The 26,589-nt window shown below is 41.8% G+C and overlaps 1 protein-coding gene across 1 annotated transcript; it reads right to left on the minus strand.

Annotated features, from left to right (window-relative positions):
- Positions 1–15,378: 15,378 nt before the first annotated feature.
- GCM2 (glial cells missing transcription factor 2) lies at positions 15,379–24,977 on the minus strand. The gene is made up of 5 exons (XM_036446487.1): positions 24,888–24,977; positions 21,784–22,036; positions 21,540–21,652; positions 17,457–17,582; positions 15,379–16,317 (listed from the first exon to the last, which is right to left on the minus strand). Exons 1-5 carry the CDS (start codon positions 24,975–24,977, stop codon positions 15,379–15,381), a joined length of 1,521 nt encoding a protein of 506 aa, XP_036302380.1.
- Positions 24,978–26,589: the final 1,612 nt, after the last annotated feature.

The following is a 26,589-nucleotide window of genomic DNA, read 5'->3' on the forward strand; positions in this document are numbered from 1 at the left end:
GAAACTCCATACTGTTTTCCATAATGACTACACCAGCCTGCATTCCCACCAGCAGTGTACTAGAGTTCCCCTTCCTGCACATCCTCACCAACACTTGTCTTTTGTTGATTTATTGATGGTAGCCATTCTGGCAAATATAAGGTGATACCTCACTGTCAGTTTAATTTGCATTTCTCTGATGATTAGTGACTTTGAACGTCTTTTCATGTGTCTCTTGGCCATCTGTATGTTCTTTTTTTGGAGAAGTGTTTATTCAGGTCCTTTGCTCATTTTTAAATTGGATTGTTTGTTTTCTGTTTGTTAGTTGTGTGAATAAAAGACTGTACTCAGAAAACTATAGGACACTGAAAAAATGAATGGAGAATGATACAAACAAATGGAAGAATATACTATGTTCATGGATTGGAAGAATTAACATCATTAAAATGTCCATGCTATCCAAAGCAATCTATAAAAACAATGTTATCCCTTTTAAAATAACAATGGCATATTTTATGGATCTAAAACAAATATCCCAAAATTTATATGGAATCAAAAAAGATTCCAAATAGCCACAGCAATCTTGAGAAAGAAGCACAAAGTAGAAGGACTCACAATACTGAATATCAAATTATACTGCAAGGAGAACAGAGCCAAGCAACAACTGGAAAGCTGCAAAAGCTGAGCAACAGTCTCCTCTGCCGCCCACTGTAAAGGAGACTGAATTTGGAGTTTGCATCTCACCCAGTTAGAAGGGCCTGGTAAAGGCCATAATCTTTCCACCAAAACCCTAAAAATGACCATAGAGAGTAAAGGTTATATCTTATGTCTAAAGGAATTTACCCTAAAACTAACAGCAAAACTAAAACAAACCTATCTTTTAAAATATAATACCAAATATCCATAAGTTCCAAGTGATGAATTGGTAACTGACCACTGAAAATAAAGTCAACACTTAAATTTACAAAAATAGCTGAAAAATATCAACATACAGATCCAAAATGCTCAGTGTATTTCAAAAAGAGAAATACACAAAAAATCACACCATGGCTCATCATTTTCAAACATCTGAAAAATAAAGAGAAAAAGCTTAAAATCTTTAGATAAAATGAGGGAAAATGATATGAGTAACTCTGACTTCCCATTAGAAATAATGGAGGACAGATTTTGGGGGTTACTCTCTGTGGCTTCCTCTATTCCAAGATTTCCCCTCTGTTTCCAGCTACTTTGACAGCTCAGATTCCATCCTCTAACAAGCCAGCCACTGCAGTGGTAGGCTCTGGTTCTAGCAGATGCATGTCGTGTGGACCCTTCTCTTAAAGGCCCAATCACCTCTAATTTCTAGCTAACTTGGTGATTTTTCCAGGGCCTTTAGATGGTTAAACTTTATATTTCTCCAGAATTTATATCTGTTACATGAAGGAGAATTAGTCCAATATAAGCCACTCTACCATTTCCAGAACCAGAAATTTAAGAATTTACTTTTGTGTTGATACTCAAAATATTTTAGAAAAATATTTTATTTTATGACTCCAATTATTTGTAGCTTCATGGATTGATATGCAGATATGTAACAATCTCGCCTGGAGCTGGAGTTCAGAGCAGTTGGGAGCTTGTTGTCTTCCTCCTGATTGAAAAAGACAGCCTCGTACTCAGTTATCAGTCCTCTCCATATGCACCTCCATATCTCTGTACTTTACTTCCACACCTCCTCTGTGTCTCAGTGTGCTTTTCTCTTCCCTTCTAGTTGTAGAATTTCCACTCAGCCAGCCTTCCTGTGGTTCTGGATGATGTCTGTTTTGTCTTTTAGTTGTAGTTTTTAAGTGGTTGTGCAAGGCAGCAAGTTCAGGGTTTACCTCTGCTGCCATCTTGGTTTCCAAACCTCAAACTATCAAATTTTCAATGGTTAATCTTAGTAGAGTCTACTTTAAATTCTCCTATCAGGATGGGGTGTTCAAAAGTATGTATATTTTCAAACTACCAGCATTTTTTCTTATCAAAGATTGGCCAAATATCATTCAGTACTTGATTGTTATCAAGACGATGGCTGACCTAGCAGTTTCATGCTTCTTTAAGACTGTGTATTTCACATTCAAGCTTTTCTTTTCCTAGGAAGATAAGCATTCTCAAAGAAGATGTCATTACAGGGCCTTCTCAGAACTTCTGACTTGATAATACTTTGTAAGCCTAAATCAGTTAGAACCTCTGAACTGCTTAGTATTTAAGATCAGCAATAAAATAGCTGAGAAGTACAATAGAATAAGGAGAAGTTAACACTTACATATGTCCTATTTTCCAAAAACAACTATGTGCTAATAAGGATATTTTTTAAAAGTATCTTTGGTGTTCTAGAGTTGTTAGTAAGCTAATAATTGTTGCTGTGTTAGATGCATGAATAATTAATTACTAGGTAAGATACTTCATATTTGAATAGCATTTTATAATCTACAAATGCCAAATATTCTATGATAATTTGCAAATTTGTATCTTCAAGTCTGTGTCTCTAACCTAAACTCATAAATCCAACTGCTTACTTAACACTTCACTTAGAAATCTAATAGTTTGAACTTAACATGTTAACAACTGAGCTCTTAATACTCTCTTCTTCCCCAAAGTGCTTCTCCGTCAGCCTTCCCCATCTCAGTTGATAGCAGCTCCATTATTTCAGCTGTCAGATCTTCTCTCTATTATTCTCCACATTAGCAGAACCCATAAGTTTGTCTGTATAATATCTTGAAGTTAACCATGTCTCACCATCCCTGCTGCTGCTCACAACTCTGGTTCAAGCTGCCATCATATCTCATGTGCATTTTTGCAATAAGTTTCTATCTAGCCTCCCCTCTTCCACACTTACCCTTCCTTAGTCGATTCCCAACAAACCAGAGTGATTCTGTTAACACACACACACACACACCTGATCAAAACCTTTTGCTCAAAACCCTCCAATGTTTTCCTGTGTCACTCCAATAAAAGGCATAGTGCTTATTAAGACTTACAAGTCCACTAGTCTAGCAATACTAACCCAGCTACAGCAAACTGGAGCTTCCAAACATGCTGAACGTTTGATGTACCCTCTGCCTGGAATACTCTGATATCATGTAGCTACATGACCAGCTCTGGTATTTTCTTCAGATTGTTACCCAAAGACCATATTCTTAGTGACTCTCTAAATTTCAATACTACCTTGCAACATATGCTTTCCAATTCCTTTTGTCTGCTTTATTTTCTTTCTTATCACTTATCAACTTTTTGCCATACTATATATATCCTCATTGAGATCTTGTGTGCTGTCAATCTCCATAACTAGAATGTAAACTCAGTGAGGGCAGGGACTTGAGTTGGTTGTTCTCTTCTCTATCTCCAGTGCCTAGACAGGGTCTAGCACATAGTAGAAGCTTCAAGCACATTTTTTTTTATATAAATATATTTTATTGATTTTATACAGAGAGGAAGGGAGAGAGACAGAGAGCCAGAGACATCGATGAGAGAGAGTCATTGATCAGCTGCCTCTTGCACACCCCCCACTGGGGATATGCCCACAACCAAGGTACATGCCCTTGACCGGAATCGAACCCGGGACCCCTCAGTCCCCAAGCCGACGCTCTATCCATTGAGCCAAACCAGTCCCGGCCAGCACATTTTTTAAAAAAATAAATTTTTATTGTTTGTATTATTACAAATGTTCCTCCTCCCCCATTCCCATCTGGCCTGCATGGTTTCTGATGAGAAATCAGCTGACAATCATATAGGTGTTCCTTTATAGGTAACTACCTGCTTTGCTCTTGCTGCTTTTAATATTCTCTCTTTGTCTTTTGCTCTTGGAATTTTAATTATGATTTGTCTTGGTGTGGTCCTCTTTGGATTCCTTTTGTTTGGAGTTCTATGCACTTCCTGGACTTGTAAGTCTAATTCTTTCACCAGGTGGGGGAAGTTTTCTGTCACTATTTCTTTCAGTATGTTTTCGATATCTTGCTCTCTCTCATCTTCTAGGACCCCCATAATTCTGATGTTGGTTTGCTTGAAGTTGTCCCAGAGGTTTCTTAGATTATCTTCAATTTTCTGGATTCTCTTGCCTTCTTGCTTCTGTGGAGGAGTGTCTTCTGGCTCTTTATGTTCCAAATCTTTGACTTGATTCTTGTGATCTTCCATTCTGTTTTTAGGACTCTGTATAATATTTTTTATTTCAGACAATGTATTTTTTATTTCTTGTTGATCCCTTATCATTTCTTGTTGATTCCTTATTAATTCTAGTTGATCTTTTTTCATATCCTTATAGGTCTTATCGACCTTTTCTAGGAAATTCTTGAAAAACATTATAAGCATAGATTTGAACTCTATATCCAGTTGCTTTTTGTCCTCCATTTCTTTCATTTGTGGTCTATTTCATTGTCTCAGCATTTTCGCAGCTTCCTGATGGGGCAGGGTTTCAGGGTGGAGCCTACAGCCTTGGCTTTTGTCAGCCCCACCCTATGCAGTTCCTGAGTCTCAATAATCCCCAGGGTCCTTCAGTACTCATTGCAAGCACCTCTGAGAGAAAGGTGCCCTTGATTTTCGCCTGCTACCAAACAGTCTAGACCAGGCGTCTTCAAACTTTTTAAAGTGGGGGCCAGATCACGGTCCCTCAGAGAGCTGGAGGGCCGGACTATATGAACTACTAATTCCTACTGTAACACCTCGGCTGCGCTCACTGCCCAAAAAACCTGGCGGGCTGGATCAGACTCCTCTGCGGGCCGCATGTGGCCCGCGGGCCGTAGTTTGAAGACCCCTGGGACTCTAGGCTCTCCCTCAATGAGCCCAGAACTGGGGTTCAGTTCAGTTGGAAGTGGGGTTGGAGGTGGTGTTCAAAGCAGTCTGGAGCCTCTCTCTGTCTCCTTCCTGCCAGGGCAATCCCGCAGCACAGCCAACCGTCCCTTCTCTGTGTGCAATGTGCGCACCTCCAGGACCTCCTTTCACCGCTCCCCTGGAGTTCTGCCTTACAGCCCAGCTCCCTATGGATGAGCCTGGGTCCCCGGGGTCTGGCCTAGAACTGGGGTTCAGAGCAGTCGGAACTGGGGCCCAGCACAGTCGGAGCTTTTATCTCCTTCCCGCTAGGGAACGCCAGCCAGGCACTCAGCCACCCCCTCCTCTCCGTCTCTGTCCTCTCCTCGTGCACCACGAGTCTCTGTACCTTAGGCTTTTCCAGCTTCTCCGCGCTTCCTTCTGGTTTTCTCCTTGCTTCTCATTGTAGAATTTCCAGTCAGTCGACTTTCCTGTAGTTCTGGGTAATGTCCATTTTATATTTTAGTTGTATTTTATTGAAATTGTTGTATGCAGCTGCGACTAGGTGTTTACCTGTGCAGCCATCTTGGATTCTCCTCAAGCACATTTGTTGAATGACTCCACCTTCCTCCTCTCTCTTCCTCTTCCTCCTCTTCCTCCTCTTCCTCCTCGTCTTTCTCCTCCTCCTCCCTCTTCCCCTCCTCCTGGTCCCCCTTCCCCTCCTCCTCCTCCCCTTGTCCTCCTCCTCTTCCTTTTAATCCTTACCTGAGGATATGTTTTTTATTGATTTTTTAGCACATGTGCAAAGATTAATCAGATCAAACCCGCAAACTAGGTATGCGTTCTGACCGAGAATCAAACCCTCAGCTTTTTTGTTTTTTTGATGTACAGATGATGCTTCAACTGACTGAGCCAACCAGCCAGGGTTACACTGCTCCACATTAAAGCTGAGATCAGTGTAGCTTGTGAATCATCTGAAACCAAGTAAAAGCAGATGATTTTATAAACCAAGAAGAAGGGGATTTTCAGGTGTTGCTATTTCTACAATATTATAATATTTCCTCCAAACTAATAAGATTTTAAAAATTGAGGTGGGGTTTACATAATATAAATTTAATTATTTAGAAATGAATAATTCAGGAGCTTCTAATACATTCACAATGTTGTGCAAGCACCACCTCTAATAATACAGAATTTTGATGATAGGTTTTCTTTCTTCCTTCCCTCTTTTCTTCCTTCTTTCTCTCTTCCTTTTTTGTTTTCTTCAAATCATGCTATGACAAATATAGAGAGCAGGTCAGAAGAAAACTTAGAGAATTCATATTCCTTTTCATGAATCAGTTCCTTCTAAACACTGGTGTTTTTTCTACTATGTTCATTGGACTATTTCTAGGCTTTATTACTTTGGAAGTACTCAGAGGGCTTTGGAAGAAAATAGCTTACAAATAACATGGTGATATATGCATCTTTTTGATGTCTGGTTAGTTATTACTAGTCATAGCATGTTCTTGATACTTACATGAGCATTATCCATAAATTATCTGGTGTCTGTTAAGAGCTCACCTTTGTCTGTAGGCTTTCTGTAAACTGTAGTTTTATGCAATACATTTACAAAGCCTATTTATTATTATTTTATTTGTTTTTAAATATATTTTTATTGATTTCAGAGAAGAAGAGAGACAGAGAGAAGGAAAAAGAGAAGGGGGGAGAGGGTGAAACGTCAAAGATGGGAGAGAATCATTGATTGGCTGCCTCCTGCATGCCCCCTGCTGGGGATCGAGTCCATAACCGGGTCATGTGCCCTTGACTGGAATCAAACCCGGGAGCCTTCAGTCCACAGGCCTTAGCTCTATTCTCTAAGCCAAACCGGCTAGGGCTATTTACTATTATTTTAGTAACTACATATTATATAACTTATGGGTAATATATATAAATGCCATTTATTCTTGTGAGTTTGTCTCAAGAACATACCAGGCTCTGTTCTGAGTCCTCTCAGCATGTTTACTTCTCCCAAATGCCATCTCTGTTCTCTACAAAGCAAATTCTCTCCACACCCAATGACTCAGGCCACTTCTTCTGTGAGGTTCTCACTAGCACCTCAAAGTGTCACTGGTTTTCTTCCCCTCTTTGAATTTATTCTTCTGCTCTTATTGTCTGCACTTATGATAATCACTCCATTGCATTGTCTCTTTTCTTGTTCATTATCATTTCATCACTTGCTACTGTGGGCCCCATTGCATTTTCCATAAACGGAAAAGATAAAACTAGATAACCTTTAAAGTTTCTTCCTTTGCTGAAAATTCTCATTACGTGTAATTGTTTTTTTCTTCTTGGATTCCAGACTTCTTGAGACAGATACTAACCTAGATGTGCTATGAGGATAGACACATAAACTTTTTTTAATCCCATAAGGTCTCTGGTCAGCATAGACAGGTGTTTAGTAAGTGATTAGCCACTTATAAGCATGCACATTTATCTGTGTGTAGAAGTGTGATCTGACTCCTAGAAATGATAATGATGTGTTAGATCAAATTAACAGACGTATAGTGTTCAGGTCTTGGAAGTGTCAGCCTTGCTACTTGTGCTGGTTACAACACACAGGGTGATGTGTTCCACTCTGGCAGGCCCACATTAGGGTAGAGATCTTTCAATTGGATACCAAGTTGGGTAGGCTCTGGAAACCACTAATGGTATTTAGCCTAGATAACAAATGATTAATAGGAGACAAGAACACGGTATTCAAATGTTTATAGATATAGAATGGAAACAATTATTCTGGGAGGTCTAGAAGATAAATCTAGGAGAAATGAATGGTCTTTAATACAGGGATGATTTCAGCTTAGCATAGTAGCAACTTTCTCATAATTTGAGCTATTTAAAAATAGAGTCAGCCGAAATCGGTTTGGCTCAGTGGTAGAGCATCAGTCTGCGGACTGAAAGGTCCCGGGTTTGATTCCGGCCAAGGGCATGTACATTGGTTGTGGGCACATCCCCGGTAGGGGGTGTGCAAGAGGCAGCTGGTCGATGTTTCTCTCTCATCGACATTTCTAGCTCTCTATCTCTCTCCCTCTCTGTAAAAAATCAATAAAATATATTTTAAAAAAAAATAGAGTCAATTGTGTTCAGCTGGTGTGGCCTAGTGGTTAAATACCAACCTATGAACCAGCAGGTCACAGTTTGATTCCAAGTCAGGGCACATGCCTGGGGTTGCAGGTTCCATCCCCAGTGTGGGGAGATTCTCTCTCATCATTGCTGTTTCTATCTCTCTCTTCCTCTTCCTTCCTCTCTGAAATCAATTAAAACATATTTAAAATAAAATAAAAGTAGAATGAGCTACCTGTCTCATTGGGTCTATTAATTGTACAAATACTTATTAAATACCTACTATATGCCAAACACTGCTTTTGATGTGAACAAGTAATGATAGTCATAGACCTGCTGTAATAGAACTTACATTCTAGTGGGAGAGATAAATATGTATGTGGTTTTTTTTCCACAAAGCAAATAAAATTTCTATGACAAAAATTAAAACAAAGCAAAAAAAACCAGAGAACTGTGATAGAGAAAATGGGGCAGAAAGGGTTGCTGGGCAAGAATAGGCAAGTGGCCAGGGAAAGTGCCTGCAAGGATGACATTTGAGCTGATACCTAAATGACCAGAAGAACTAGCCATGTAATAACTCAGGGAAAGGCACTCCAGGCAGTCAGGTGCAGTAAGGGTAGATGTTGGAAGGCCCTCAGCCAATGAACTTGAGGATTTAAATTTGACACCCAGTTGTTTGGTCAAACACTAACTTAGATGTGTTATGATGATAGATTATAGATGTGATTAACATTTACAACCCATTGGATTTAAGTAAAGGAGCTTACCATCCACACTATGCGTGGGTCTCCTCTAATCAGTTGAAGGCCTTAAGAGGGAAATTTGAGATTTCTCAGGGAAGAAATAATTTTGCCTCAAGATAGTAGAATCAAATCCTGCTGAATTTCCAGTCTGCCAGTCTCCTCCTCAGATTGCAGACTTACCAGACCCTACAACCATCAGAGGCAATTCCTTAAAATAAATCTTATATATTGTGTTTATACATATAGAAAATATATATATATAAACACAAATACATACATATATGCACACACATACACATTATAGTATTTGTGTATGCGTGTGTGTGTTCTATTTGGTCTGTGTCCTCTGGAGAACTATGACTGATACATACATCTTCTAGGGAGTTTCTGTACTACCTGGAATGAAGGGTCTATGAGCCCACAGCCAATTGAGTGAGTATGAAGATTAGACACTAATGGATTATGGTGCCAAAATTATTTAGGAACCAAAAAAAAAAGCTGTGGGTGAGACTTTTAGAAAGTATTTCTGCTTTATAAGCATTTCTGCTGTTTATTGAATCCTACAGTGTAGTGGGGTAGCCTACCAGAGCAAATCTATATTATAAAAAGCCAGTGGCCATAATGCCTTAACACCATAATGATCAAACAACCCGTCACCAGGTGCATTGATGGGTCCCACGGCAGTGGTGGGAGAGACTATGGGTCCCACGGCATGGTAGGACTCTGAGTCTCACATGATTTCATGTGTTGGCCCTCTAGTGTTTAATAAAAAATGGAGAATTCATCCCTTAACTCCACTTCTGCATTTAAAATATATATATATGCATATTCTTGATTTCAGAGAGGAGGGAGAAGGAGAAAGAGAGAGATAGAAAAATCAATGATGAGAGAGAAACATTGATCAGCTGCCTCCTGCATGTGCCCTACTGGGGATTAAGCCTCCAATCTAGGCATGTGCCCTTGACCAGACTTGAACTGGGACCCTTCATTGTGTAGGCCAATGTTCTATCCACTGAGCCAAACCAGCTAGGGCTCCATTTCTACAATCTACAATTGATTTCTACTTAAGAATTTCCCTCAGAGAACATTCAGAGTGTAAGAGGTAATTGTGGGAGTTCAAATTAGATCTGTCTTTTCTTTGCTGGGTCATTTAAAGTAGACATCCTTATATTTTTTAGAACCATGTCTATATTTACAGTCCAGGGGATACTCTAGACATTCAAGGTGGAATACATGATGATAGAAGCCAGCAACCATTTTGATTAATGACCTATTACAAATACCTGTGAAATCACCTGGAAATTATTTTCCTGGCATTTGTACAACTGCTACAGGCCACTGATAACATTTGTTATTCTGTCACCACTTGCTATTCCTTTCAAATTTAGCAAATGCCTGGTATAACATTTCACAGACTCAAGGCAACTTGTCCTCATCAGAGAACTGAATCTCCAAGGTCTCCTGGCCACAGCTGACAATCATGGGTATATCTTCAATATTTTCCACCAACAGTGCAAAATGTATAACATCATTAGCCACTAAACAGCTGGTAGCCGAGTGAAAATTACAGATTACTATGGTAAACAAAAAACCTTACATATATTAGCTTGGCATATTATTAGTTCTCTTTTCTTCTTCATACAAAACACATCTTATTTTTTAATGAATGATCTTGTCTGATATTAAATTGTGCTAGTTAAAATTTGTCAAAATAAATTAAATCGGTATTCTAAGCTGTGTGTTGATGGATAGGCAGTTTGTAAGCCTGATTTTTAACTTTTGTCCTGAACAAATTCTGAAAGAATACCAAACAAGTGATGTGTGATGGAAGTCCGTATTTGAAGCTGTGGGGAGCCTGCACGGCCATGGCGTTCTCAGCCGTAAGGCGCCTTATGTGCTGCATGCTCAGCCAGGTTCAGAGAACCCAGGTTCAGAGAACCCACGTAGGAGCGATGAAGGATGAGAAAAGACAAACAAAAGAATGAAAGCTGGGACTCCGTGGGACGCTGCTTTCCTGATGGGGAGCCAGCAGCACTGACACCCACAAGCTGTGTCTTTATTTTATAGCAGATGCCACGAGGCAAAGTAAGGGTGTGGTCAAGATGTTTACAACAGCCGAAACCGGTTTGGCTCAATGGATAGAGCGTAGGCTTGGGGACTGAAGGGACCCGGGTTCGATTCCGGTCAAGGGCATGTACCTTGGTTGCAGGCATATCCCCAGTAGGGGGTGTGCAAGAGGCAGCTGATCGATGACTCTCTCAATGATGTTTCTGACTCTCTATCTCTCTCCCTTCCTCTCTGTACAAAATCAATAAAATATATTAAAAAAAAAAAAAGATGTTTACAACATTTTCGTGGGTTTTGACCCTACTCAATTACATGCACCTGATCAAGCTTTGCTTACTTGCAGCCTGTATCTCTTAGGCACGTGGGGCCACGTGTTCAGACCATAGGTTCACACTTACAACTGCAGCTATTGGCTATAATTGTGCTGCGAGGGCTCTGCCGTCCACACTGGGACTTGCATGTGGCCATGAGAGGACTGTGCCTTCTCATCGGTCCAAGGCTTGAACCTGTCCAAACTCTGTAGCTGTGCCCCACATGAAGTGTTGGAGTGTCACCTTTTATCTTTCTCCTAAGGATGTACTAGTGCCATTTTGAGAGGGCTTAGCTGGCTTCGAGAATTCTAAGGTCCAGGGAAAAGGTTCTATGATAACAAAATGCTTTTTTTTCCTTAACTGGATGCATTATTTTCCCCAGTATTCACATTTGCACCTTAAATAAGTTGATTTTAAGGAAACTTCTTAACATCCTGTTTCCTGGTTCACCATCATCCTTAATTATCTCAGATTGTAAAGCACATATTTCCCATGCAAATCTTTCAAGGCATTTAGAACCCTTGAATAAGGAGACATTTTAGGTACTCTGAGGAGAAGAAATACAGCCTTTAAACCATCCCCAAAAGGAACTGCTTACCTGATCTTCACAGAGCACATTATTATTAAAGTTCTTATTTTATCCTGACTTCCTCAGTTTTTACTTACTGTCCTTTTTCTTTCCCAGGATTCCATCCCGGATACTACATTACATGTGGTTTTCAGGTCAGCCTTTTTTAGGGTAAGGTGACCATACGTCCCGCTTTTGGCGGGAGAGTCCTGATTTTTAATGATTTTTGATCGGGACTTTTAAAAAACCGCGGGACATGGGACAAATTGTAAAAATCAGGACTGTCCCGCCAAAAGCGGGACGTCTGGTCACCTTACTTTAGGGTCCTCTACACTGTGAGCCTCTCAGGCTTTCCTTGTTTTGATGACCCTGACAGTTTTGAGGAATACTCTTCTGTAGAATGGTCCTCAATTGGGGTTCATTTGATGTTTTACTCTGTGTAGGTTAGGATTCTGGTTTTGCGGGGAGGAAAAGCACAGAGGCAAAGTGCCATTTCATCACATGATATCAAGGGTACATTCTATCAGTATGACTTATCACTGATGTTGACCTTGATCACCTGGCTGAGTAGTGTTTGTCAGATTTTCTACTATAAAGTTACTCTTTTTTCCCTTTCCATACAGTGCTCTGGAAGGAAATTGCTGTACACAGCCCAACATAAGGAGGGGGGGGAATTATGCTCCATCCCTTGAAGATGGGGTATTCCACATCAATCATTTGGAATTATTCTGTACAAAATATTTTCCTATTCTCCCTCATTTATCCCATTAAATTTTATCTTGCTAAATTTGGTTCAATACACTAATATGATTAAAATCCAATATAAGAAAATGCCTTCAAACATGTGGATGCAGGATATAGCAAGGTTTCAGACACACAGACAAAGACATGTTTGCCCTTCTAGAGAAAGGCGCTGCTCTATTATTCTTTTGTGTATGGGATCCTGCTGACAAAGATGGGACCCAGGAAGATATAATATTTATGTTGTACTTTAAATAGACTACTTTTTTAGAGCAGTTTTAGATTTACAAAATAATTGAGAAAATAGTGCAGAGTTCACTTATATATAAAGAAAGAGCCAGGTGCCATCACGACAGAATGGATGACTGGTCACCATGAAGTGCATGGAACACCTCTCGGTACCCCCTCTCTGGCCCCCTGAGCCGCCCTCCATGAGGGGGTTGGCGGCGGGCAGGATTGAGGACAGTTAAGTGGCGGCAGTGGTGGTGGGCTGCTTCACGGGGTGGCAGTGAGCTTAGCGAAGCAGTTACCAGGTGGCAGCTAGTTTCAGGGAGCAGTTGTGGGGCGGGGAGTTTCATGGAGCAGTGTCGGTCTGGGGGGAGCCTCTCGGAGCAGTCGAGGAGCCGGGAGCATTGCAGTGTCCCGGGGTTGGGGTCGGGAGCTTCACATAGTATTGCAGGTGACAGAGGCCAGCACAGAAGCCAGGGTAGGCATAGGGAACCTAACTGTGCACAATTTTGTGTGTGCTGAGCCTCTAGTGTACTTATATCGGGATGAACTCATGGATTTATTTTATATCTTGGTTTATAATTCAATACAATTTTTTTCTTAGCTTGTTCCAGCTTTGGCCATTGGGGGTTCTTTCATATAACTTCTGTTTCCTTTTGACATGACCTCTGTCACTGTGGGGGTTTGTTGTTGTTGGTTTTATTTGTTTGTTTAGCACTCCCTTTCTTTCCAGCGCTACAAGATGCTCCGGACACATCCTGTTCACCTGGAAGCAGAGGAGCACCGTTTCACTGAAGCCAGGTAAGGCACTGACACACAGAAGCAGGCTTGGTGATGTCTGTCTTACCAAGGCCAGCACAGGAGGCTCTCTACTTCCAGACTGAACCTAGGCAAGCCTTCAGGGTTCTCCCTTCTCTGTTTCAACACAAGGTCTCAAGTGCCTCAGCTTCAGCAGAGGATGGTGTGAACCATCTGGCAGGGGTGCCCAGTGGATAGCCAGTGGAAGACAGCAGAATGATAGGAATGAATTTCTTGATGAAAGATATTTATTGGAAGCCAAGTTTCCAAGCAGCCATTTCTCTGACTTTAAATAACAAAAACAAAAAGACAAAACAAAACAAAACAAAACACAACTTATAAGGTTTATAGTAATTACTATTGGGTGGGATTTTTTTTTTTTTTTTTTTTTAAGTTTTGAGGACTTCTGCAAAATTTTAGGTTCCTAACAGCATCTTGAAGAACATTTAATTTGTTTCTGCCTCAAATATCTACTGCTGTATTAGAGGGAATTGGGCAGAAAGATTTTTTGCTGAGGTAAAGACAGGGAGCAGAGGTGGAGAAAATTAGGACATTAAATTACATTCCTTACTAATATTTCCTAGTTATAAGAATATAAATAACTTCCTGGCTGGTGTGGCTCAGAGATTAGAGGATTGGCCTGTGCACTGAAAGGTCTCAGGTTTGATTTCCAGTCAAGGGCATGTACTTGGGTTGCAACTGTTTTTCAGGTAATAATCTGAACAATATTTTTTTTTTCTATTTGTTTTGAAGTAACTTAAGAATCAGCTACATTACTCTAAAGCTTCTTTATTACATTTAATTTAACAACATAATCAATTACATTTATGAGAAATAACAAAGGAATGATAAGCTATTTTTTACTAAAATATCTCAATTCTAATTTTAAAACCTAACCAGAACAAATATAATTAGTATAATTAATCCTATCTATTAAAGAGGGAATATTCAAATTGACCATCACACTGTCACAAAGATGGCGGTGCCCATAGCCACAAGATGGCAGTGCCCAGTCCCCTCGGCCCTGCCAGAGTCCCCTAGTCCTTTCAACCCCACTTGGGGAGGGGGTAGCAGTGCACAGAGCAGCCTGAGGGCAGGTCCAGCTGCTCTTTGCACCTGCTGATACCAGAGTCCCACATTCCTTTCAGCCCAGCCGGAGGTGGGGAGAGGAGGTAGGTGCAGTAGGTGCAGGGTGCGGCTGGACCTGCCCTTAGCCCCCCAGCCACCAAGGGCTGGCCTGAGGTGCAGGAAAGTCTCAGATGGAGGCTACCCGGCCTCTTAGGGCCACCAGAGGCTCAGGTAACCAGGGCCGGCCAATCCTGTGCTGCCAGCAGTGGCAACAGCAGAGGTGTGATGGGAGCATCATCTTCCCCTGATCACCAGGTTGCCTCCTGCTGCTAAGGGCTCCCAGCCTGTGAGAGGGAGCAAGCGGGGCTAGGGACCCCCCTCCAGTGCATGAATTTTCACGCACTGGGCCTCTGGTAATTAGTATATTATATTAATAGTATAATAATAATCCATTAACTACACATTATCATTAGGCTGTCTCTGTTATGAAGACATTTGTTAATGCTAATAAAAGCTATTCAGCTGACAAAGGAAAACAAATTATATTAAAAAATAACTGCATTTTATCATTGCAATAGTGTAAATATTTTAAAAAGCTATAGACAAAAAATTTGGAGGTAAAGTTATCAAAATTACTACCTGAAACTATTTTAACAGGTTTTAAATGCTAAATAAAAATCCTGAGAAGTGACTCCAGAGATAAGATTGTAGATATTTCTTCCTGAAGCTGTTTGACAACCTCAAAGTGCCAAATAAAGATTTTCTAATACGGTCTAATGGGAAAAAATCTTAGAATGAGAACCAGGTTTAACTTGTAGTCAATCTTCGTGGTCTCCAGTTTGCTCATTTGTTCATTTAACAAAGTCACATTCCAGACCTTATTCTGTGTAGTATAGTGGGTTTAAAAATGTTGTATTACATATTGTACATTTCCCAACTCAACATGAGAGAGTTGCCATTTCCTGTTCCATTGGCAGCATGACCACCAATATTATGTTGTGAGCAGGTTTGCTGTTTAAAAGTCCTCCTTGTCATAGCTAAAGAATGGACCAACTCTGTCTGAATAACTGATTCTAGACCCCAGTCCTGATGCCCACACATCCCAGGTCTCTGCTCGGTCTGTCCTGGAAGGAGCTGGCTCCTGAGGAAAAGCCACAGTGGGTCTGATGGCCCTGCAATCTCCTGGAATTTTCAAGGGAAGTGACAATGATGGAGAGGCTGCCCTAGTGACTGTAGCTGGAAGGTCCGTGGCTTCTGGATAGATGGGCATCGGGGTGTTTTCAGAAGCATAGTTACAGCCCAAAAGACTCCTAGCTTCCCGCACGTTGTCACAGTATTTCAGAGCTGGCGGCTGGTAAGCCTGGTAGGACACTTTGGTGGTGGTAGTGATCACCGTCTGGAGGGCTGGAGCACCTGGTGGGGGTGTGGTGAGGTATCTACCGGGAAGCTCTGTGTTATAAGAGGGGCCAGTGGCCATGGCCTGGAACTGTCCAGGGTCAGTCCTCTCCCCAAGGCCAGGTTTTCCAAGAGCTGGTTTCCAGCCATATTGTTTACTGGTGAAATCACAGCTGCTCTGGAAGCTGCTGTATGACTTGACGTTATACTGTAGTGTATTCAAGCGGATCCAGTCTGTGTCATTAGCGTTGCTGCTAGAATCTTTATACAGGGTGGAATATGCATTCGAATTTATATAACCAGGACCTGCCAATTCATAGCTGCAAGGAGACCTAGGCAAATAGATTCTTGGGTTTGGATATTTCTGAAAGGGCGGCATTATGTCTCCTTGAAAGGTGGCTAGGTCATAGGTAGCTTTATAAGCATCAGAGTTTTGGAAGGAAAAGCAAGACTGCCCTAGAACAGGAAAGCCATTGTCAGCGATTATATCAAATTCTTCTGGATTTCCCAGGGGAGGTATATTGTTGAAATATCCATTGTTGTCTTGATCCTCTCCTGCCTAAAAGGATATACATTTTTATTTTTAATAAAATGCAACTCTCACATGTAATAATAGCCAACGAACCAACCAACCAACCAAAAATCAACTTCCACCCAGCCTGTGCAGCTCAGTGTTGGAGCATTGACCTATGAACCAGGAGGTCATAGTTCGATTCCCAATCAGGACACATGCCTGGTTTTCAGGCTCAATCCCCAGTAAGGGGCATGCAGGAGGCAATCAATGATTTTCTTTCATGATTGATGTTTCTATCGCTCTTCTCCCTTTCTCTATAAAATATATATACTTCCAATTGGTGGGTTCTGTGTTGTGAGTACTGCATAGCTTAGGACATGAATTGGGCTCCTGGTCCAGGGGTTGCAGAGCTGGAGCTTGCTCAGGTGTGAATACCACATGGCTGTACGGGGGTCCACAGTAGCCAGGCAAGAGTGGGTCTGAGTGGCAGATGGCCCTGTTCTCCCCTATACTATGTTTGTAAGAGTGGAGATTCCAGAACCTGACACAGATCAGGATTCAAATCCCGATTCCGTTCCTCATTAATTGAACAAGTTACTTAATCTCTGTGAATCTTAGATTCCTAATTTTTAAAATGAGGCTCAATAATAGTAACCTCCTCTTCAGGATTCTGTGAATGTCTCATGTGTGAAACTTTAGACCTTATGTACCTAGCACATAAAAAGAGCTCAAACAATGCCTGTTTCTCTTATCCTCAGACTAATCCTTACTCTGCCTGCTTGGCATGCTTTGGTTGAAAAGCCAAACTGGGTTAGGTGGCCAACCAAATTCTACCTGTTCTATGTAAATAATGTAAAGGACTCTCTCAAGAATGCATGTGAACTCATTGTTGGTATGCACATATACCATCATATAGGTGTCCTTGTATCAGGAAGTCAGCATACTCACTATATTATTGACTTTGTAGATAGTTGGCTTTTTTTTTTTTTTTTTTTAAGAGAAGAGACTAAATTGGGAACGCTATCCAAAATGTTAATTCAATGACATTTTGTTGGAGATACACAATTTTCACAGATAATCAAACCTTTTAAAGTAATGTCTGACCTTAACATTTTACATAATTACCAGTATATGTTGTGATGAAAATAAACACAGACCACAAAGTAATGTCAGCTCCCCATTACCTCCAGTTCTCGAATTCTCTTTTTCTGGGTTTGATAAGAACAGGCCATTTGTCTCTTGATGGCACTTCTTCTAGCTTCTGTCTCTGATTTACTCTCTGGTCTTGGGTGATCATGAACCCCCTTGGCCTGCATTAATAGGGAAGGAAACTGGAAATATTAGTAAAAATTATGTCTTTCCCAAGATCTCAAGTTCATGTCTGTTTTGTCAAACTGACAGGAAAAAAATGTCTTGAACTAATAAAACAGCATCAAGAACGAAGATGGCTGCCAACAGGAAGGCAGGCTACAAGATAGTGTGTGAGTGACAGAACAAAAAGAGAGTGTTTGGATATATGGGAAGTTTTTATTAGTGAGTGAGGGACAGCTATATTCCAAGGGACTGTTGGGGACTGCCAGACCAGGCTCCCCTGACCAGGCAGCCTCAACTGCTACTGAAATCTCTCCCAAAGAGACCAGCTCTGCCGCAGAGACTGAGCCATCTTGAAGGGGAGAGGGACTGTGATCAGAAGCTTAGCTTTACCTTTAACCAGGAAGAATCAAATAACTCTTGGGACTCTACAACCACAACACCCAGGGACCAGCTATGAACCCACCAAAACCAGGCCTAAAGCAGTATGAATATGCGGATTTGGATGAGCTTTGCAAATTCTCATGGAAAGGTCAGATTATGCCCAGAGAAAGTCAACGTAGGAGAGAGAGAACTACATAACTAGCCAATTGAGAGGAGAGATCACGGGGAGATAAAGAAACAGCTTGCATACAAAAGAAAAGAAGGCATTACCAGAAAAGGAAGTAAACAAAATGGAGGCAAGCAATTTGTCATAGAAAGAATTCAGAGAAATGGTCACAAGGTCACTGAAAAGGTTGGAAGACAAATTCAACAATATATGTAAAAAAAAGAGGAAATAAGAGGAACCAAGAAGAAATGAAAAATGACATCACTGCAATAAAGAACACATAGAAAGCATCAGCAGTAAACTAGAAGAAGTAGAGGACCACATCAGTGAGCTAGAAGACAAGGTGGGAAAAAATACCCAAGCAGAGCAGCATCTAGAAAAAGAATTAAAAAATAGGAGGAGACCCTAAGGGAACTTTAGGCAACATGAAACGAAACAACATCTGCATTATAGGGATGCCAGAAGAAAAAGAAACTGATCAAGGAATAGAAAACCTGTTTGAAGAAATAATGACAGAAAACTTCCTATCAACAATAACTTTAAATGTAAATGGATTAAATGCCCCACTCAAAAGACATAGGGTAGCTGAGTGTATAAGAAAACATGAACCATATATCTGTTGTCTACAGGAAACCCACATCAGAAAAAAGGACTCACACAGATTGATGGTGAAGAGATGGGAAAAGGTATTTCAGGTGAATGGAAAAAACAAAAAACAAAAAACTGGGGTAGCAATACTTATATCTGATAAATTAGATTTCAGAGTGAAGGACATAACAAAAGATAAGGAAGGCCACTTCATAATACTAAAGAGAGCAATAGAGCAAGAAGATATACTCTAGTAAACATATATGCACCCAATACAGGAGCACCCAAATACATAAAAAAAAAAAAAAAAAAAAAAACCTTTTGGAGGATATCAAGGAAGAGATTGACAAAAATACAGTCATAGAAGGGGACTTTAATACCCCACTAACACCACTGGCCAAATCCTCTAAACAAAAAATCAGCAAAGAAATATCAATCCTAAATGACACACTAGATCAGATGGAATTAATTGACATCTTCAGAACATTCCACCTCAAAGCCACAGAATATACATTCTTCTCAAGTGCACATGGGCCATTTTCAAAGTTAGATCATATGTTGGGACACAGGCAAAGTCTCTTCAAATTCAAGAAGATAGAAATCATATCAAGCATCTTCTCAGATCACAATGGCATAAAACTAGAAATCAAATACAAAAAAAAATTAAACAACTGGAGGCTAAATAGCATGCTATTAAACAATGATTGGGTTACCAGAGAGATCGAAGAAAAAATATAAAGCATCATAACAACAATCCAAAATCTAATGAAAGCAGTTTTGAGAGGGAAGTTCATAGCTCTACAGGCCTATCTCAAAAAACAATAAACAACAGTAATAAATTATCTAACCCTACAATTCAAAGAGTTAGAAAGAGAGCAACGAGAGAAGCCCAGCATAAGCAGAAAGAAGGAAATAATAAAGATCAGAGTGGAGATAAATGGCATAGAGACCAAAAACAAACACACACACACACACACACACACACACACACACACAAACTGAATACAAAAGATCAACAAAACCAAGAGCTGGTTCTTTGAAAGGGTAAACAAGATTGATGAACCTCTAGTTCGGCTCATCAAGAAGCAAAGAGGGAGGACCCAAATAAACAAAATCAGAAATGAAAGAGGTGAAGTAACAACCAATCCCACAGAAATACAAACAATTATGAAAAAATACTATGAACAACTCTATTCCAAAAAAATGGACAACCTTGATGAAATGGACATATTCTTAGAAAAATACTAGCTCCCAAAACTTAACCAAGAAGATAAAAATAACCTTAATAAGCCAATAACTACAGGGAGTTCTACCAAGCATTCAAAGAAGAACTAAAACCTATCTTCCTCAGACTATCCCAAAAAATTCAAGAGGAAGGAACACTTTCAAGCTCTTTCTATGAAGCCAGTATTACCCTAATCCCAAAACCAGATAAAGAGACCACACACACACACAAAAAGAAAAGAACTAAAGGCCAATATCCTTGATGAACATAGATGCTAAAATCCTCAACAAAATTCTAGCAAATCGGATTCAGCAATACATTAGAAAGATCATACACCATGACCAAGTGGGATTTATTCTGGGGATGCAAAGATAGTACAATACCTACAAATCAATAAATGTGATATAGCACAGAAACTGGGAGACAAAAATCACATAATGATATCAATTAATGCAGAAAAAGTTTTTGACAAAATCCAACACCCTTTCTTAATAAAATCTCTCAGCAAAGTGAGAATAGAGGGATCATAATTTCAACATAAAAAAGGCTATATATGACAAACCCACAGCTAACATCATACTCAATGGGCAAAAACTAAACCCATTTCCCCTAAGAACAGGAACAAGACAAGGATGCCCACTTTCACCACTCCTGTTCGACATAGTACTAGAAATACTAGCCATAGTGACCAGACAAGAAGAAATAAACAGCATCCAAATAGGAAAAGAAGAAATAAAACTGTCATTATTCACAGATGACATGATACTATACATAGAAAGCCCCAAAGACTCCATGAGAAAAACTACTAGATCTAATAAATGAATTTGGCAATGTAGCAGGACACAAAATTAACAATCAGAAGTCTATGGGCTTTTTATACAACAGTAATGAACTCACAGAAAGAGAAATGGAAAAAACAATCCCATTTACCTTTGCACCAAAAAAATTAAGATACCTAGGGGTCGGGTGAGGTCATGTGCCAGGTGGTAGGGGAGGCTGGGCGAAGGTCAATGGGGAAAAAAAGAGACATATGTACTACTATTTGTTGTACTCTAAACAACAAAATAAAAAAATAAAACAACAGCATCAATAATAGACAACTGCCAACTGGCATGGCTCAGTGGTTGAGTGTCAACCTATGAACCAGGAGGTCAGTTTCAATTCCTGGTCAGGGCACATATCTGGGTTGTGGGCTCAGTCCCCAGGGGGCATGCAGGAGGCAGCCAGTCAATGCTTCTCTCCCATCATTGATGTTTCTATGTCTCTCTTCCTCTCCCTTCCTCTCTGAAATCAATAAAAATGTATTTAAAAAAATAAGAATAGACTCCTTAAAAGATTACCAACAGTCCTTTCACCATATTAAGTCAACTCTAACTACAACATGCTCACTATCTGTTGCCCTTGCAGTGCACACAGTAGGAAGGAGCACACTAATTATCCAAGGAGCCTGAAAAGGCCCTGGGAGACCCAGCTCCTGTTCTGGCCACGGAGCTGTATTTGGTTTGGTGGAGTTCCTAAGGCACATGGCAGGTGGTTTGGCCTCTACTGTCTGATGAAAATATGCAACAGAAACGGAGGTGTCCCCCCAACCACCTGGAAAAATATGGCGTTGCCATCGAGCCTCCAGAAGTTGGTTACTGGGTATCCGCTGTGCCCTCGACAGGGAACCAGTTCCAAAGCGTCATGACAGTTGGGGCACGCTTTCTCTGCAAAGCCAGAGGGGAGAATATCAATAACAGCTCAACTCCAGACCCTTTCAAAAGAGCAAAAGGGAAATTATTGGACGGAGGGAACTCATTACTGCAAGGCCGCCCCGCCCCAGGCCTCGGGGCCTCACTCTGCTGCTTCAGCCGCGCCTTGTCGCAGATGGCCGGCCGCAGCTGCAGGCGGGAGCCGTCGGGCAGGGCGCAGGCCCGGGCACACACCACCACGCCCAGGCAGGACTTCTTGAGGATGTGGCCGTTGTGGTTGTTGGTGTTGCGCATGGCCCAGCCGCTCAGGTGGCGCTGCGCCTTCTTCTCGTCGCTGCGGTAGATGAAGCGCACGTAGCCGTCAGGCCACTCGCAGAAGTGGTCGAAGTGGGCTGGCTCCTGCACAGGCGCACAAAAGGAAGGGCGGTCAAGTCCACCAAGACCAAACCCAGCACACCGCGCTTTTAATTTTCTCCAAGCATATCAGAGTAAAAACTGCCCCCTTCTAGATTCGGAAATGTTGTAAAACTCAGAAACGATGCCATCACAATGCCACTCATCCTGTCTGTAACAGTTTACTAACACTTGGCTAATTGATGTTCATATGGTGCTTATCTTCTAAATGCTGTACATGTATCAATTCATCTACACTTCATAACATACAGGCAATAGATAATATTATTCTCCCCAAGATACCTAATAATAAAGGGGCCAGAGAGGTGGACTGACTTGCCCAAAGTCACACAGCTAGTAAGACCTGGCTCTAGGATTTGAGCTCTAGCAGTTTGACTCCAGAGCCTCTTCTCCTTGTCACCATGTTATACCACTTTTTGTGTGTTTAAATGTTGAAAACATTTCCAGATTAAGTATCAAAGAATCAGGGCAAAAAGTGACTGGGATGCTCTCTTACTGGCCTGCAATTGAGACTGTAAAGAGCTTTACTTCAATCCAGCACTTTTTCTTCAAAACTCCTGGCTCTATTCCAAGCCTGTCATTCTCATCGGCAGTGACACGCAGAGCAACATCAGAGGCAGGAACAACTTCCGACGTTCCTCCCAAGTTAGCTCTCCAGGTGTTCCAGGACGTTGTGATGAAGGTCCTGTGGGCCAAGTCCAGCCTACCACAGGTTTTAGTACAGCCTATGAGCTGAGGATGGTTTTTATGTTTTTTTAATGGTTGGGGAAATTTTTTTTTTTTTTTTTTTTTGGATTTCTTTATTTTTTATTTATTTATTTATTTTTTTTTCTTGGTTATTTTATTTTATTTATTTTTTTTAATTAATTAATTTATTTATTTTTACATATTTTAATGATTTTTTTTTGCCCCCCTCCCTCCCTCGGTTGGGGAAATTTTTTAAAAATTATATTATTTGATACATCAACGTTATATGAAAATCAAATTTCAGTATCCATAAGTAAAGTTGTATTGGGTATGGCCATGTCCATTAGTCTATGTATCATCTACGGCTATTTTCACACTATGATGCAGGATTGAGTATTTAGGACAGAGACAGTATGGCCTACAAAGCCACATTAACGCAGTATCTATAATCCTCACTGCAATGTTCATACTAAATGCTAATATCTTATTAAAGTGAATGTTTCAATTTTAAGGACCTTAATAACGAAGTGAAAGTTTTCCAGAACAGATTATTTTTTTAGTGCTGCCCTGTATACAGACTACCTAGGCTCCCACGTCTTACACCGGCTACTAAAGTAGTGACACTGAAAACAAAGCCACAGAGACGGTATTTTTAAGTCAAAACAAGAATGGAGGACTCCAGGATTGGATTTCATTTGCTCTGAGGTGTTGGCACGTGCAAGTGCATGCACTCAGACACAGACAAACATGCACACGCTGAGTGCCACAGCCGACCTGGCAGAGAGCTTACGATTGTTATCTAGTTTTGCCCCGTGATGACAGGTGAGTAGCCTGAGACTCAGGCAAATTCAATAACTACCTCAAGGTCACACAGCCAGTGCAGCTCTTGCTCCTTCAGTTAGCCAAAACATGGCTAGAAACCTAAATTTTTCCAGTTCTCTTTATATAGTCCAGTGCAACTGTCCTCTTTGAACCAGTCTCCAAAGGAAAAATTACTCACATTTATGGAAGTCTAGAAAATGCTTGTGAGGGGAGCTATATTTTCATTATTTGGCTGTGGCTCTAAAATGCAAGATTAGCTTTTTTCCTGTGAAAATGTATGTGGACTGAAGCCAGCGAGAATGAGATGCTCTTGCTGTCTTGTGGTCTACTCTCACAAAAACGATACAGTTTCACGGTAAAGTAGGCAGATTGTAAAACAAATAAGAACAAACTTTCTACAAAAAACACATCCAACAAAGAGCCGATCTCTTTGAGAGGCTACACAACTTTGCTAATGAATTGCTGTCCATCTGAACAACTCTATGGCACATGTTAGATGTTTAGTAAAAAGAAGTCTCCCACCCCATGCCACAGCAGTGTGGGAAGTCCACCTTTGTAAATGCTTGGGAGGCCACTCCCACCCTTCCTCCACCACACCCAGGACTTTAATTTAAAGTAATTCCTCAGTTTTTGCCCCAAACCGGTATGACAAAGCATCAATTCCCTGGATGTGGCTCCAACCCACTTTGTTTCATGAAAACAAAATAAACCAAATCCACCCTAAAAGGACAGAGATTTTCTTGTCATTAAAGTAAACCCAGAAGTTATGTCCAAAATCTGATTCCAGGGGCCTTGTGGGCAGGACTGGAGTTTCCCAGGAGCCATGCTTCATCCAGATGGCACCCCCAGGAATCTGAATAAATTGCCTAAGACACGCTATTAGTTCACCACTCCCCTCACAGAGATTACAGTCCTGTCTCACATGTTTGCTGCATGTGAAGCAGTGCTATGAGATTTTCCCCTAGCTTTCTCATGGATTTCAAAGAATGGAAAAGGAGAGAATCACTTGATGTCTACCTTGGTTAAAGGAAAATGCAGAACAAGGCATCCCCCCCTTTCCCCCCAGGACTAGGAAGGTGGAGCCTGATGGACAGTTTCCACTGCTTTCAATGTTTTGGACAGGCCACAAGAAAGAGCTAGGCAAAGCTATTACATCTAGAAACCCAACTCTGCCCTTTGTAGAGTCCATCTACATGTGAAGACTCCCATGTGTCTCTTGGCATGTGTGTTTGTGTATGCTCTGTCCGCAGCCTCTGCAAGGGCTTGAATGCCCCCCATCCTTTGGATGGACAGCAGCGCCTGTGCCCTCACGCCGGGTGGCACACACCTGAGGCATCTGCGGGTCGTTGATGTCCCAACTGAGCTTCATCCCGTAGGAGCGCACACAGTCCGCCTTCTGCCCCGCTCCCGTTGGCATCTTCCCACCTTGCTGGATGTCTCCCCAAGGACCTGAAAGACATCAGAGGAAAACAAATCTAGAGGCGCTCCAGGTGAATTTCAACTTCTCAAAAAAAAAAAAAGTGGAGATTGGGAGAGAGGGAGTAGGAAGGAGAGAGAGAGAGAGAGAGAGAGAGAGAGAGAGAGAGAGAGAGAGAGAGAGAGAGAGAGAGGAAATCCACGGGGGTTGAGGACCTGTTAGGAGCCCAGATGTGGGGCTGAGTCCTGAAGGCGCCAGGCCGCTGCCCGCACACTTTTAACTACCCTCCTCCCCCTGCTCCGCCTTTACTCTCTCTCCAGCTCTCAGGTCCGCACCAGCAGGGCCGGTCCCCCCTCCCGGACAGAATAGGAACAGGAGGGGAAGGGCGATCTGAGCCCTTAGGTGACAGGAAACAGGCCAAGATGTTAAGGAGCGAGGGTGGAGGTGTGGAGATTGGAATGCCTCATTTATATGGAAAGTCTTCCTTTTTTTTTTTTTTTTCTAACCTCGCCCGGCCTCTGGGGTTTCCGGAAGCTTTTGAGAACGTAGCTTTTGAGCCATTCCCCCACCCCCCCACCCACAACACACACACACACACACACACACACACACACACACACACACACACACACCAAGAGCCAATACTCAATTCTCGTGCTGCTGGGGACCCACAGGTCACTGTGCCCACGCCGAAGGAAGGTTGGCCTTCTTTAGGCCTTTTTTCCGGGCGTTTGTTGTAGCTGCTGTTGTACGTGTCTGTGTGCTCTTTTGTGTGTGTGTGTGTGTGTGTGTGTGTGTGTGTGTGTGTGTGTGTGTGTCGAGGGGTGAGGTGGGGGGGGGGTGCAGGAGGGGGTGCCGAAGATCCCTGTGTGCTCCCGGGCCTGGGTGCACCACCCTGGGGCTGTGGAGGACCCTGCCCAGTGGGAAGGGTCCCGGAAAGTGAACCTGGAGAGGGGGGAAGACCAGCTTGGGGTAGGTGGAGAGGGGGAGGGGGGGAGCTCTGCCCCCCTGGGGTGCAGGAGCTCCGGCAGAACCCAGAGCTTTCTCTGTCGCCCTCCGGAGCTCAGTCTGAGCCAGTTTCCCTATCTGCTTACCGGAGGGATTGGGGCTTGGGTGAGTTCTCAGTCACCATCCACCTGAGACAACCCTTTTTAAAAATCATCTTTATTACCTGTATGCATATAGCATAGCCCAGGAAACAGACAATGGGGTGCTGAAGACCTGGGGGGAGGGGGCAGGCTGGAGGGAGTCAATGGAAGGAGGAGGGGGCATATGTAATACTTTACTTAAAAATCATCTTTATTGATATTGTTGTGGAAATACATGGCAAAATTGCATTTACCCCCAGTTTATCTGGGGAGGCTTTTCTGGAGACCCCAACAGCCAGGTGAGGGGTCATGGGACGCTGAGGGTTCCCGAGGTTGAGACCAAGTCTTCTCCTGTTCATTTGCCTGGTTTCAGGGATTCCAGTACCGGTAGCACCCGAGAAGAGAAAGCGATTGAAGGGACTTAAGTCGTTCATTATCCATGCCGGGCGGAGAGAGAAGATGGATTTCTGGAATTTATTTTGTTTGCCGGAGGGTGCCCAGCCCTAGCCAGAGAAGAGCCACCC

The sequence above is a fragment of the Pipistrellus kuhlii genome, unplaced genomic scaffold, assembly GCF_014108245.1.
Source record: "Pipistrellus kuhlii isolate mPipKuh1 unplaced genomic scaffold, mPipKuh1.p scaffold_m20_p_2, whole genome shotgun sequence".
Taxonomy (NCBI): Eukaryota; Metazoa; Chordata; class Mammalia; order Chiroptera; family Vespertilionidae; genus Pipistrellus; species Pipistrellus kuhlii.